We start from the raw sequence: 14,813 nt of genomic DNA, 5'->3' as shown, positions 1-14,813 counted from the left end.
AGTCGGTGATACCATCCAGCCATCTCATCCTCTGTCGTCCCCTTCTCTTCTTGTCCTCTTGCCCTCAACCTTTCGCAGCATCAGAGTCTTTTCCAATGAGTCAGTTCTTCGCATCAGGTGGCAGAGTCCTTCAGCTTCAGCCAACGTGGGGCAAAGGACAAATTTACAAAAGAAGAAGCCAAGGGACGCAAAAAGCAAAAGTCTTACCCCCGAGCCTGTGGGACCATGAGATAGTGAGAGAGCCAATATTAATTTAAGTCACAGACACAGGAACCAGCTGGACCCCTTCTGCAGCCACATTCCAGAGAATGGTATTTCCTGAGCACAACTGGTTCCCAGGCCTCGTCAGACCCACTGGGAAAGAGGTGACGCTGTCCCCAACCTCTCCCCGTCCAAACTGCAAATGCCCGAGTCCCCCATCTTCTTTTTTATTTTTTAAAAATATTTATCTATTTGTAGGTTGAAACAGATCACCAGCCCAGGCTGGATGCATGAGACAAGTGCTCGGGCCTGGTGCACTGGGAAGACCCAGAGGAATCGGGTGGAGAGGGAGGTGGGAGGGGGGATCGGGATGGGGAATACGTGTAACTCCATGGCTGATTCATGTCAATGTATGACAAAAACCACTACAGTATTGTAAAGTAATTAGCCTCCAACTAATAAAAATAAATGAAAAAAAAATTTGTCTATTTGGCTGTGCCAGGTCTTAGTTGAGACATGAGAATTCTTAGTTTGTGGCGTGTGGGATCTAGTTCCCTGATCAGGGATCAAGCCTGGGCCCCAACCCTTGGGAGCTCAGAGTCTTAGCTATGGATGACCAGGGAAGTCCCCCCGCCCCCCACCAAGTCCCCTTTCTATACCACAGGAGCTTATGCCGTCCTGTGGGATGCAGACGCATGCTGGGACACCCATCCAGGCTGTCAGCCCAGCCCTAGGCAACATGGCTAAGCCCCCGAAGGTCCCCCTCATTCTTAACCGTTGACAGTGGCACCCCTCCAAAGAATGTATTAATAAAGGACTCTTGAACACATTGGAGACTTTTCAGACCTAAGGAATGGATGGCTGAGAATGAGGTTGGGGGAGACACCTGTCAACATGGGCCTGCTGGGCATCCTTAATATACAGAGTCCACGTGCATGGTTAATGCTGCTGAAACAACCAGGGACCCCAGTACATGCCACTGGAGCCTCTTCAACCTCTATGCCCGGTTAATATGGGGGTAACGGGTGTCCAGGCATGGGGGTGGAAGGGAGCTGGAATATTCCGCTGAAACTGAGGCCACAGGAAGCCAGGATATGGGGGCTGAGCTGGGTAAGTGGAATCACACCAGTGTTTGGTTTTCAGTCCACACTCGCCGTCTCCCTTGTGCTTTGGCTTTGGCATAGCAGGGAGCAAGCAGGACTCGGGAGACAGGCAGGAGCCTTTGAGTCCTGGCTGTGCCCCCCACCTCAGTACCTGAACCTTGAACAAGGTTTCTGAGTCTTGGTATACTCGCTTCCTGGGGCTGCCGTAACAAAGTCCTGCAACCTGGGTGGCTTCATCAGCACAGATGTGTTGTCCCACTGTCCTGGGGAAACTGGAAGCCCAAGGTCAAGGTGTGGGCAGGACTGTTGCCTCCTGAGCGCAGTGAGGCAGGGTCTGCTCCAGACCTCTCTCCCGGCTGCTGGTGGTTTGCTGGTGACCTCTGACCTTTCTTGTCTGGAGACACACCACCCCACCCTCAGCCTTCATACTCACGTGGTGTTCTTCCCAAGCCCAGATCTCTCAGGGTCCAAATTCCCCCTTTGAAGAAGAACACTGTTTGAGCTCTTTCAAATCCTAAAAGACGATGCTATTAAAGTGCTGCACTCAATATACCAGCAAATTTGGAAAACTCAGTAGTGGCCACAGGACTGGAAAAGATCAGTTTTTATTCTAATCCCAAAGAAAGGCAATGCCAAAGAATGTTCAAACTACCGCACAATTACATTCATCTCACATGCTAGCAAAGTAATGCTTAAAATTCTCCAAGTCAGGCTTCAACAGTATGTGAACCACGAACTTCCAGATGTTCAAGCTGGATTTAGAAAAGGCAGAGGAACCAGAGATCAAATGGCCAACATCTGCTGGATCATTAAAAAAGCAAGAGAGTCCCAGAAAAACATCTACGTCTGCTTTATTAACTACACCAAAGCCTTTGACTGTGTGGATCACAGCAAACTGTGGGAAATTCTTAAAGAGATGGGAATACCAGACCACCTGACCTGCCTCCTGAGAAACCTGTATGCGTGTCAAGAAGCAACAGTTAGAACTGGACATGGAACAACAGACTTGTATATTTTCACCCTGCTTATTAAACTTCTATGCATAGTGAAGTGCTGGGCTGAATGAAACACAAGCTGGAATCAAGATTGCCAAGAGAAATATCAATAACCTCGGATACACAGATGACACCACCCTTATGGCAGAAAGTGGAGAAGAAGTAAAGAGCCTCTTGATAAAAGTGAAAGAGAAGAGTGAAAAAGCTAGCTTAGAACTCAACATTCAGAAAACTAAGATCATGGCATCTGGTCCCATCATTTAATGACAAATAGATGGGGAAACAGTGGAAACAGTGACAGAGACTTTATTTTCTTGGGCTTCAAAATCACTTCAGATGATGACTGCAACTGTGAAATTAAAAGACGCTTACTCCTTGGAAGAAAAGCTATGACCAAACTAGACAGCATATTAAAAAGCAGAGACATTACTTTGCCAACAAAGATCAGTTTAGTCAAAGCTATGGTTTTTCCAGCAGTCATGTATGGATGTGAGAGTTGGGCTATAAAGAACTGAGCGCCGAAGAATTGATGTTTTGAACTGTGGTGTTGGAGAAGACTCTTGAGAGTTCCTTGGACTGCAAGGCAATCAAACCAGTCAATCCTAAAGAAAATCAGTCCTGCATATTCAGTGGAAGGACTGATGCTGAAGCTGAAGCTCCAATACTTTGGCCACCTGATACGAAGAACTGACTCACTGGAAAAGACCCTGATGCTGGGAAAGATTGAAGGCAGCAGGGGAAGGCGATGACAGAGGATGAGATGGTTGCATGGCAACCAACTCAATGGACATGAGTTTGAGCAAACTCCAGGAGACAGTGCAGGACAGGGAAGCCTGGCATGCTGCAGTCCATGGGCTCACAAAGAGTCTGACACGACAGAGCGACTGAACTGACTGACTAAAGAAGGACACAGCCCATATACACAGTGGAATATTACTCAGCCATGAAAAGGAATGGATTTGAGTCAGTTGTAGCGATGTGGATGAACCTAGAACCTGATATACAGAGTAAATTGAGTCAGAAAGAGAAAAACGAGTATCATATATATGCATATGTATGGAATTTAGAAAAATGGTACTGATAAACCTATTTGCAGGGCAGGAATAGAGACAGACATGGAGAACAGACTTGTGGACACAGTAGGGGAAGGAGAGGGTGGGATGAAATGAGTGAGTAGCATGGAAACATAAACACTACCGTGTGTAAAATAGATAGCCAGTGGGAATTTGCTGCATGATACAGGGAGCTCAAGTCAGGTGCCTATGACAAGCTAGAGGGGTGGGAGGGAGGCTCAAGAGGGAAGGGACATATGTATACTTATGGCTGGTTCATGTATACCTGTGGCTGGTTCATGTTGATGTATGGCAGAAACCAACACAATATTGTAAAGCAAGTATTACAATTAAAAACAAATAAATTTTTAAAAAGAAGGACACAGTCATACTGGGTTAGGGCCCCCCTGATGACCTCATCTTAACTTGACTATCTCTGTAAAGATCCTATCTCTAAATAAGGTTACATTCTGAGGTCCTAGGGTTTGTGTGTGTGCATGCGAGTTAAATCGCTCAGTCATGTTTGACTTTTTGCAACCCTATGGACCATAGACTGCCAGGCTCCTCTGTCCATGCGATTCTCCAGGCAAGAATACTAGAAGGGATTGCCATGCCCTCCTCCAGGGATTTTCCCCACCCAGGGAACAAACCTGTGTCTCTTACATCTCCTGCATTGGCAGACAAGTTCTTTACCACTAGCACCACCTAAGAAACTCCCTAGAGGTTGGGTCATTAACATATGGATTTGGGGGGAACACGATTGAACCCCTAACATCTCGCCTGTAAATGGGGATCATAAAGTAATTGGTGTGGTTGCAAAGTGCCTCAAGGAGGCGTGGTCCGCAGTGGGGCAGGGGAATGTCTGCCTGGTCGGAATGGGCATATGCCTCTGGGTTGCCTGGATGGGATCGAGCCCCAGGGAGCAGGGCCCAGGTCAAGACTCACCCTGTGAGTGTCCAACACAAGTCAGCAGAACCTTGACCAGGGCGTGCCAATGATGGTGAGGACAAAAGGCTGGAGAGAAAAATTTGATGGCAAATGCATCAGGGCTCTACAAAGTCTGAGTGGACTTCCCTGTGGGCCCAGTGGCTAAGACTCTGTGCTCCCAGGGCAGGGGATGCAGGTTCCATCCCTGGTCAGGGAACTAGAGCCCGCATATGACAACGAAAGGACCCGAGTGCCACCACTAAGACCTGGGCAGCCAAATAAATTAAAAAGGAAAAGTCTGATACCAAGTGCTGACCAGGAAGTGGAGCCAAGGAACCCCGTCTGCTACTGATGGAGTGCCGGCTGGTACAAACACTTTGGAGGGTAATTTGGCATCATGGCAAAAGAGGCAAGATGTATATCTGATGCCCCAGCAATCCCACTCCTAGGAATGCTTACAGGTGCTTACAGGAATGCTTACCCCAAGAGACAGGTGCAAGAAATGTTCACAGCATCTTTGTTTGTAAAAATGAAAAATAACCTAAATTTCCTAAATGTGATGTATTCACTAGAGAAATACTATACAGTAATTAAAGTGAATTAACTAGAGCTACACATGGCCCACAGGTGAATCTCACCAATAAAATAATGAGCAAGAAAGAGCAAATTGGGACTTCCCCAGCCATCCAGTGGCTAAGACTCCGAGCTACCAATGCAAAGGGTATGGGTTCAATCCCTAATGGGGGAGTGAAGATCCCACATGCCTAAAAAAAAAAAAAATTGCAGAAGGATGTCTACAGTGGGTCAGGCAATATGAAATGACACTGCTTAGGATACACATTTACGTATGTGCTTGAAGAGAGGAAGGAGAAGCCCCAGATGCCAGACCAAATGTTATCTGGGGAGGAAAGGCACCCAGGGAGCTTCATGTATGTTTGTGGCATTTTTTTTAAATTTTTTTAATGAGATGGGGAGTAAAGGGTATTGTTTATTCCTTATAAATTTCTGCATGTTTGAATTATAACTGTTTAAAAAAGAGCTAGGGGACTTCCCTGGTGGTACAGTGGTTAAGATTCTGCCTTGCAATGCAGAAGGCTTCCCAGGTGGCACGTAGGTAAAGAGTCCACCTTCCAGGACAGAAGACTCGAGTTTGATCCCTGCGTCGGGAAGATCCCTTGGAGGAGGAAATGGCAACCCACTCTAGTATTCTTACCTGGAGAATCCCATGGACAGAGGAGCCTGGGGAGGGCGGGTTACAGTCCATTGGGTTGCAAAGAGCCAGACACCATGGAGCACCAATGCTCTCTCTCTCTTGCAATGTGGGGGGGTTCGGATTCGATCCCTGGCAGGGGAACTGAGATCCCACATGCCACAGAGCAACTAAGCCTGCTGGCTGCAACTACTGAAGGCCTCACTCCACAACTAGAGAGTCCATGTGCTGCAATGAAAGATCCCACACGACACAGCCAAGATCATGCATCCTGCAACTAAGACCCAACACAGCCAAAATTAAAAAAAAAAAAAAAAAAAAGAGCCAAGACTCAGTGAGCCTCACACAAAGGGGAAGGGGAAGCTGGGGCCCTACTAGTAGGAAGATTCAGAGTTGCTCTTGCCAACCCTGAAACCCAGGACCTAGAGTAAAGGAGCAAAGGATGCTAAAAGGTTGAGACCCAGAAGGCAAGAGGCTCCCTGTTGAGACAAATGTGATGCTGGACCTCCTTGTTCCAAACCTGCACCCCAGGTGTTGGCCTGCACCCCACCCTGGGGCTGCAGAGAACCCCAGGTAGAGGGCACGGCCGGGAAACCCAGGAGACACATGCCCAGGGATATTTGTCCTGCATCTCAAGCCTGCCCCCGCACACTGGCACATGCTGCCTTTCCAACCACCTGGCACGGATACCCTGACAGTTTACAGCACAGATACACCCCCTCAGCCACACATGCACACACACATACACTCCTCCACCGCCCACTCCGGCCAGGACCCCAGAGCTGGAGATGCTGCAGAACCTGCCAGCTGCAGCCCTGCCAACCGCCACCCCCCCCCACCCCCCGCCTCCTCCAGGGCTGGGTTTTTCCAGCCGGAGCCCCGCTCCCTCTACTGCAAGCTCTGGAAATTGATGTCTGACGCGGCTGCTCCTGCACGTTATTTATTTATTTCCTCTCTTCTTCCCGCCGAGACGACCCTCCGGTCAGGAGAGCCGCAGCCGGGACGCGGCAGGGGCTGCGGAGGCAGGGAGCACGGAGGGCGGGACCACTCAGGAGCCCCCGGCCCGCCCCGAGGGGGCCATGAGCATCAGGCCGGAGGCCCCGCGGGCGGAGGGCGGCGGCGGGGACAGGGGCCGGGAGGCAGAGCTTCGGGGCCGAGCCCGGCTGAGCCAGCAGCGCCGGCTCAGACAGGCCACCCAGTTCCTGCACAAGGACTCGGCCGACCTGCTGCCCCTGGACGGCCTCAAGAGGCTCGGCACCTCCAAGGACTGGGTGAGGCCACCCTCTCCCCTCCCCTCCCCGGGGCGGCTGGGACCCCCCCCCCTTCTCTGGCTCTGCTGGGAGGGTGCAGACCCCAAGCCTCCAGACACCTGCCTGTCCCCAGGGTAGGGGGAGGCGGCCCTGACTTGTGGGTTCACCTTGACCATTCCCGGCTCCTCACCGGGTTGTTGCCATGGCTTGGTGGCTCTAGGGGACCCTATCTATTGCTCGGCTTCCCTAGAGAGCTCCAGGCTTCCCTCTGGGGAGGTGAAGAGTGCTGGTTAGAGCAGAGGCTTGCAGGGGGCAGTTTACTGCTGGGCCCGGAGGACCAGTGGGTTCAATGCTGTGATTTGCTCCTCTCCCGAAACCACAGGTCCTGGCACACGGGGACTGGACATTCATTGCCCGTCCCCCTCACCCCTGCTAGAACACCCATGGCTCTGGCCTGGGTACTCAGCTCCTCAGGGCCCCCCCAGCTCCTCCTAGGTGATGTGGTCCTTCCAGGCTCCTTTCCTTCCATCCCCCTGCAGCAGCTGTGCCCCCCCCTGCAAGGATACCGGGTCAGGGAGTGCCCACCAAGGGGTGGGTGAGTCAGGGGACAGCTTCATACACTCACCACCCGCCTCCGACAGAGGGAGGGGCTAAAAGCGTGGACTTCTGCAGAGCCTGGAATCTTGGGTTCAGATCCTGGCTCTAGCACTTAGCAACTTGGGCAAGTTACTTTCTGTCTCTGAGCCTTGGTTTCTTCATCTGTTACAGGAAGATAAAAATAACAGGTTGTAGCTCATAGGGAATGTCAGGATTACATCAGCTAAACCTGTAAAGGGCTTAGCACAGTGCCTGGGAAATAGGGAGCATCATCTAAAAGCTGTTATTCCTCCAGCTACTCTTCTGTTTTTAATGTTTATTTTGGTTGCGCCGGGTCTTAGTTGTGGCATGCAAACTCTTAGTTGCAGCAGGTGGGATCTAGGTCCCCAACCAGGGACTGAAGGCCCCCCTGCATTGGGAGCACAGAGTCTTAGCTGCTGGACTCCCAGGGAAGTCCCTTCTCCAGTTACTCTTACTCCTCCATTTAGCCTGAGAGGAAGTGAGGTTCACGGGGTCCAGAGAAGACGAGATGGCTCTGGCCTCTGGCTCAGAAGAGAGGAGAGCTTCTGTAGAAAGGCTGGGGGCACCCTGTCGCCTCTCTCACCTCGTAGGCAGGGGGATGGAGAGGAGGGACTCCTACAAGGGGAGGCATGTGAGGCCATTTCTGGGGGACCTCGGGCCACTCCAGCTGTCCCCTCTCCCCAGAAACCTGGACCCAGATGCAGCCCCTCACTTCTTTTCCTGAACCAGCCCTCCCTCTCCACTCCCTCCCAGCCAATTGTTCCCCCTCCAGGAAGCCGGCCCAACGGCACCCCCACTCAAGGGAAAAGTGAGCAGACTGAGATTTCAGTTCAGAGAACGGCCTTGCTAGCAGCGGGCACCGCTGAGACCCCAAGGGAGCAGGGAAGCAGGTTCTCGGCTCTCATCAGCCCACCTTCATCTGTTCGGCCCTGGCAAAGGGGCTCTAGTAACACTGGTATTCCAGCATAGCAGATCAGGCCTTCTGCCCTCAGGACCTCTCAAATCGATCTGGAGCAGCTATCTTGTGTGGCTTGGGGAGTGAAGACACAGCAGTTAGGGGGACCCTGTCTCCCTCCCTGGGTGACTCTGGAGCACGATGCATGGGAGTCGGACCAGAGCCTGCACCCCTCGTGGGAAAGGTGGGCGGGCCGCCCTTCCCAGCCGCTCCCAGCGCTCACCGCCCCTTTTCCCAGAGCTAGGCCTTCTGCTGGCAGCCTGCCGGCAGGAGCAGCCTCAAGGGCCTCATTAAGACCAGGGTAGGAAAACAGTCCCAGGCTCCCATGAAAGGAGGGCAGGTGAGGAATCATGTGTGGAGCCTGGAGGGACACAGTCATTCTTTGGTGGGCATCTATTGAGTGCCTACTGTATGCCGAGCCCAGCCCTGGGATATAAGGAGGAGTGAGATACAGACCTGACCTCAAGGGCAGAAAACAGCGGTGAGAGGCATGCCAGGGAGGGGGCGGGGGACGAGAGATGGAACACTGCCCCCACCTGGTGTGTGGACGGAAGAACGCAAAGAGGTCAGAGAGGGCTTCCTGGAGGAGGTGAACCCTGCCTGGATGACAGCATGCTCTCGGAACCCCAGACTGAAAATCAAAGCCTCCCCCCAGACAGCAGTTTTGGAACAAGTGAGTTGAGCCAGGCTGGCCTAGAGAAGGGTGAGGACTTTCAGGAGGAGGGATGAGCAGGGGCAGAGGCCTGGACAGCCTGGCCCAGGCATGGCAGCGGAGGGAGATGAGGCAGTGGCCAGCTCACCAGGCTGTTACCTCCAGGCAAGCAAAGTGGGGAGAGGAAGGCTCTGATGGATTTCTTTTTTAATATTTTTAAAAAGTATTTATTTACTTGATTGTGCCAGCTCTTCATTGTGGCACATGGACAATTAGCTGTGGCACGTGGACTCTAGTTCCCTGACCGAGGATTGAACCCTGGTCTCCTGCACTGGGAGTGCAGAGTCTTAGCCACTGGACCACCAGGGAGGTCCCTCTGATGGATTTCAAGCAAGGGAGAGACATGTTTGGTCTGACGGGTTGCTTTGCGCTTCTCAAACTTTCCTGTGCCTGTAGGTCATTTGCACGTCTTGTTAAAACAAGGTTCACATAGCTTATTTGCACATCTTGTTAAAACAAAGTTCTGATTCAGTAGGTCGTGATTCTGTGCTTCTAATGGGTGACAGTAAAGCCGCTGATCTGAGGACGGCACTTGGAGTAGCACAGTCTCAGAGACTCCCTGGCTTTGAGCAGGTGGATTTGAGAGGCAGGTTCTTATGGACTAACAGAGGCGTCCCAGGGATTTGGGAGAGCTGTGCTGAACGAATCAGTAACAGAAGGCAAGGTGGGCTGTAAACACAGGAGGCGAAACTGGTGGAACCAAGAAGTGGCTGGACAGGGCGGAGTGGCTGTGGGTGAAGGACGGGAGGATGGCTCCCAGCTTCCTAGTGAAGAATATTTGGACTTTCCTTTCTTTTTTGTTCTTGTTTCTTTGACTTCTTTTCATCACACTGTCAACCCTGGGATCTGCATCCCATGGAAGAATGAGGTCAGAGGAAGGAGAAAAGAAAAGATGTCCCCAAATATGTGTTGTAGATAAGAGAGAGAATTGCCACCTGCCTCCCAGCATCCCACCAGTGCCTGCAATGTCACATCTAACTCAGGATGGACCCCCCTCCCCCCCATCTCTCCATCACTGATCTATCCATTGGGGTCCTGGAAACCAGGGTGATTTGATGCTGGGGCTTGCTCTGCTATTATGATCTGACCGCTGGGACCCTTGGGGAAGCTTCTGCCCCTTCTTACTCTCGGAAGACTTGGGCCAGGCGTGGGGCTGAGCAGGAGAGCCTGGGACTTGTGAGCTCGGGGACCGAGTAGACCAGGCCCCGGGTTCAGCATCTCCACATTTTGTGATGGAGCAGCAGCCACACAGCGTGATCCAGAGACGCCTGGTGGTGGAGGGGAGCCCGGGCCGGCCTCAGGGGGAGCCTCCCCAGGCGCAGGAGAGCAGGACGATGACCAGCAAGCCCGAGAGGCCAGCGCTTCTGGTCAATTGCAAGGTGAGAACCTCTTCTGGGCCCAGCTGCCCTCACCCACCCTCGCTTCTGCCCCGGAGGTGAGGAGGGGTGGGGAGCCAAGGCACTCCTCCCCGAGCCTAGGCCTAGAACTGGGGTCCTCCACCTTCTTTGCTCCCTGCCTCCCCGTCTTCTGAGGTCCACAGGACTCCTTTCCCGTGAGCCAAGCATCCTCTTTAAACCTGAGTGTGCTCTGCACACGAATGGCGCACACGAGTGGGTAACGCAGCCCTCCTGGGAAAGCTCACGCTCCAGGCCACAGCCTGGTCATCTCTGAGCCCTGCCTGACACAGGCCCGCTCCCTCCTGCCCGTCTCTGCTGGGATCTCCTCTGCCTACTGGCTGGTGTCATCCCATGCCCTTCCAGCCCCAGCTGTCACCTCCTCCAGGAATGCTCCCCTAACTTTCCCAATGGAAGGGCCTTTCCTCTGGCTCAACATCTAAGGCTCTAGCCCCTCAACCCACAGAGCTTGACACTCTCTCCCCCAACGGGTGACCTTCCACGCCGCACTGACACCGGGGGGGGGGGGGGGGGGGGGGGCAGCCTCCCCTGCCTCCGCTCCCACCTGCCACGCACAGCAGACCTCAGCAAACACGTACAAGGAGGAAAAGACTTGTTTTGCGGTATCAAGTGCAAACTCAAACTTCTGTTTTTATCCAAAAGAAAGCGACCTCATCCTTCTTCACCTGCAGTGGCGAATCTGGTTCCGGCGTCTCGTTTCCTAATTGGTGCCGCGGTCCCCACCCCTACCCCTCCTCACTCACACCCCAGATCCCTCCAACAGGAGGCGCTCGGCTCTCCTCTCAGCAAAAGGGCTTCCACTGGTTCCTCCACTTCTGACGGCATTCTCCCCAAACGTATGCGCTCACCACTCACAATTCTTGATCTGATCCACTTCTGTCTCAGCTGTATGTCTCCCAGAAGAATCACTGTTAAAGACTCAGTTTACTCCCTTCACTCATTTCTGAAAGGGACTTATCAGGGGCTGGGAAAGATGACCCAGTCAGTCGCAGCCCATTCCCCCTTGCGCCTGCGCCCCCCCATCCCCCGCCCCCAGGGACTCACGGAGACCCCTCCCTTTTTCTCAGTGCCGGGACCAGGAGCTTCAGGTGGCGGTGGACACGGGCACCCAGTACAATCAAATCTCTGCTGGATGCCTCAGCCGCCTCGGGTAAGGCGAGCTGTGTGTGTGTGTGTGCGCGCGCGCGCGCGCAAACCAGTGGGGGAGGGGCTTCTTTTCGGGGTGATGGAAATATTCTGAAATTAGGTAGTGATGGTTGCAGAACTCTGCTGTCTACTTTAAAAGGGTGACCTTCAGCAGTTCCTTGGTGGTCTACGGGTTAGGACCCTGGGCTTTCACTGCTGTGACCCAGGTTCAATCCCTAGTTGAGGAACTGACATCCCACAAGCTGCATGGCTTGGTCACACAAAAAAGTGACTTTCACTATATATATGAACTATACCTCAATAACGCTATTATTTTATTGATTTTTTTAAAAATGTGTATCAACCTCTACTAATTTTATTATTATTTTATTTCTGGCCACTCTATGCAGCATGTGGGATTTTAGTACCCTGATCGAACCTGAGCTCCCTGTCACGGAAGCTTGGAGTCTTAACCACAGGACTACCAGGGAAGTCCCAATAAAACTGTTTTCTTCTTCTTTTTTTTTTTTTTTAAAGAGTTGGTGGGGGCTCTGGCTGATAAGACTGGATTTAGACTCTACGTGGGGCCAGGGATGGGCTGCAAACCCAAAATGTGGTGGGAGGGACATTAATGGTGTGGGGGTGGGGGCCGTGGTGGCCATAACCCTTGCTTCCCAACTGCAGGTTAGGGAAGAGGGTCCTAAAAGCCCCAGGTGGGGACCTGCACCGGGGGCCCCCAGCCCTGGTGGAGCAGCTGGAGCTGCAGCTGGGCCAGGAGACCGTGGAGTGCTCGGCTCAGGTGGTAGGTAAGTCCTCGCTCCGTCAGAGCCCAGCGTCTGTCTCAGCAATTCTCTCTCTCCCTCCTGGGTGGGGCAAAGGCAGAGCCTCTCAGCTCTGGCCAACACAGATGAGGCACCCCAGCCCCCAAGATGCTCCCATTATCCCCCAGGTTCTCCGGCCTGGGCGGGGGTGGGCAGAGAAGGGCAAGAGCTGACAGGAGGACAGCAATGTCCTCAAATGGTTCCCGCAGATGTGGAGAGTCCTGAACTCTGCCTTGGCCTGCAGACCCTGCTCTCTCTCCAGGTAAGGCGATGCTCACACTGGTACCACACCCTGGCCTGAACTGGGGCCCAGGAAAAAGAGGTAGGAGGCATGGGTGTGGGCGCGTGGGCCAGGCTCCATCACATAAGAAGGGAGTTGGGGATGTGGAATTTTACCCTCAATTCCTTAGAGGTTCCTTATCTGCCTACAACTGAAGAACATGGAGAACTTGGTCCCTTCTCGACAGCAGTCTGGGTGCATGAAAATGGGGAGACGCAAGGAGTAGGGTGCAGTGGGAAGGAAGGGGGTCACCTGCCCAGATGAGCTCACTGCCCCCACCCACAGTGCTGCATCGACCTGGAGCATCATGTGCTGCGGCTGAAAGCCCCGTTCTCGGAGTTGCCCTTCCTGCCTTTGTACCAAGAGCCCGGCCAGTGACGATGGCAGCCCCGGACGGTCCCCAGGGGAAAACTCCCTGCCTCAGGAGGCGAAGCCCTGGGGGATGGGGCATGACTAGAGCTGGGTAGCTGGGGACTGTCCCGCCTGTCACCACCCTGACCCCGCCGTCCCGTCTCCCTGGCTGGCGGCCATGCTCCTCTGCTTCTCAGCACCTGCCCTGCCCCCCAAGAAAAGCTTTTCCTAGAAAGGGCCCGAGACCTCAGGGTTCTGGTTTCCCTGTCCTCCCTTATCCCCTCCCAAGAACAGAGCCGCATCAGGACTGCAGAAAAGGACATCAGCAAAGCGGGGCTCCATGCTGGGCCCTGGCGCAGCCAGGGTGCCCCAAGTCCGGGGCTGCAAACTGCTGCCTATCCCTGCCTGCCCTGTCCACCCTGAACACCCCCGAGGCCTTGACTCCACATTGCTCACCTCACAACTAGCCTGCCCCCTCACCGGCCCTGGGCCCTGGCCCTGCTGGCCCACGTTTCTGACTCTGTGCTCGGCTGAGCAAGAGAGAAACCGTCGTCATGACGGGGACGTGTCGGGAGAGGAACACCCGGTCCACAAGGCGGTGGGCTCTTTCATCAGTTGCCTTTTCTGGGGCTACAAACAACTGAAGCCGGTTATTGTTTTGATTGCCCCGTGCACACCCTGGATATACCTCTATGACTTACTCCAAACACTTGCCCTCCACCTGCTTTCTCACCTGCTAGGCCCCTGAACTTCAGGTGGGGGGCATGTGGAGAACTGCCCCCCAAGCCAGACGGGAGGGTGGGATTGTCAGCACCAACTTTACCTGGCCAGTATTCCTTACTTCCAGAACTATCCACCTCATTCAACCTTCTTCCTGCCCCTCACCTCTGGCCTCCTGAGCTTGAGCTCATCTTCTCTGGCACTGGTAGCTCTTCCCAACCCCACCCCACCCCAGCCCTGAGTCCAGTAAAGACCCAAGGAGGCTCTGCTACCTTCACTGTGAACAGAGGATCCCAAACCTTAAGGTCCAGGCGCCTGGTGTCCTTCTGGCTGGTCTGAGTCTCAAATTTGGGGGAAGAGTAAAACAGTGGTATAGGTAACCTGACCAGGGGACTATGCCCCTTGGGTTGGAAACAAAACCCGAGCCCGGACTAAGTTAGATGAGAGCAGGCCCAGGAAAGGCTGCGCCCCCTGGGCATACCTTCCTCAGCTATGTCCCTGGCACCCAGAGGAGGGGCTCCCTGGCACAGGTGCAGGAGTGTGCTGGCCCCTGCTGTCACCCTCCATGACCCCTGCGCTCCTGGGTCTCACCCTGTTCCTCTCCCTTCCACCTGTTGCTTCTGCCATTGCAGACCCCAGGCCCAAGAAAGCCCTCAGCTCAGCAGCGACTTTGTTGGAATAAACACCTGTTTCTCTAAGCTGGTGTCCTTCTCTGCTTCTAGGACACTGCATGATTGCCCTGCCCTTACTCCCACACAGAAGAAAATATGAGCGTGGACCTTCCCCCCAGGGTGACCTTCTGGCTGGGGTCAGTGTAACTGAGTACAGGTTTTCCAGTTCCTCTGAACACAGCTCACACACAGTAGGGATATTCTATGTTGCCCTCAGCACACACGTGTGCATGGACATGCAACCTGCAATGTGAAAACCACTGACTTGGAGCACAGGAATCCACAGCTGAAGGGATATAAAGAGCACCAGGTACCGTTCTGATTGTAGTTGGGATCGAAAACCCACATCAGATTTTAAAATCATGAGTGTGAACAATTAACATACTTACAACCATTCTGTACCCACA

General features: G+C 53.4%; 1 protein-coding gene across 3 annotated transcripts; it reads left to right on the top strand.

Moving 5' to 3' along the window:
* The first annotated feature begins 6,254 nt into the window (after positions 1-6,254).
* NRIP2 (nuclear receptor interacting protein 2) lies at positions 6,255-14,431 on the top strand. Of its 3 annotated transcripts, none has more exons than XM_043882287.1 (6): positions 6,255-6,759; positions 10,265-10,402; positions 11,506-11,588; positions 12,248-12,369; positions 12,647-12,706; positions 12,950-14,431. In XM_043882287.1, the coding sequence occupies exons 1-6, from the start codon at positions 6,568-6,570 to the stop codon at positions 13,129-13,131; spliced, it is 777 nt and encodes a 258-aa protein (XP_043738222.1). In that variant the 5' UTR covers positions 6,255-6,567; the 3' UTR covers positions 13,132-14,431. The 3 variants fall into 3 exon arrangements, with proteins under 3 accessions (XP_043738222.1, XP_043738223.1, XP_043738224.1); XM_043882289.1 differs by lacking the exon at positions 12,647-12,706 and adding an exon at positions 12,594-12,646 and having other exon boundaries at positions 6,261-6,759; positions 12,950-13,258; XM_043882288.1 differs by lacking the exon at positions 12,647-12,706 and having other exon boundaries at positions 6,257-6,759.
* Positions 14,432-14,813: the final 382 nt, after the last annotated feature.

This window comes from Cervus elaphus, chromosome 22, assembly GCF_910594005.1.
Source record: "Cervus elaphus chromosome 22, mCerEla1.1, whole genome shotgun sequence".
NCBI classification, from domain to species: domain Eukaryota; kingdom Metazoa; phylum Chordata; class Mammalia; order Artiodactyla; family Cervidae; genus Cervus; species Cervus elaphus.
The sequence above is the reverse complement of the archived record's forward strand: the minus strand, read 5'-3'. Positions and strand labels throughout refer to the sequence as shown.

Coding starts and splice junctions, on each gene's coding strand:
- NRIP2 (XM_043882287.1), top strand. CDS start 6,568: ATGAGCATCAGGCCGGAGGCCCCGCGGGCGGAGGGCGGCGGCGGGGAC. Junction 10,403..11,505: donor CGCTTCTGGTCAATTGCAAG/GTGAGAACCTCT, acceptor CCTTTTTCTCAG/TGCCGGGACCAGGAGCTTCA. Junction 12,370..12,646: donor GTGCTCGGCTCAGGTGGTAG/GTAAGTCCTCGC, acceptor CTCTCTCTCCAG/GTAAGGCGATGCTCACACTG.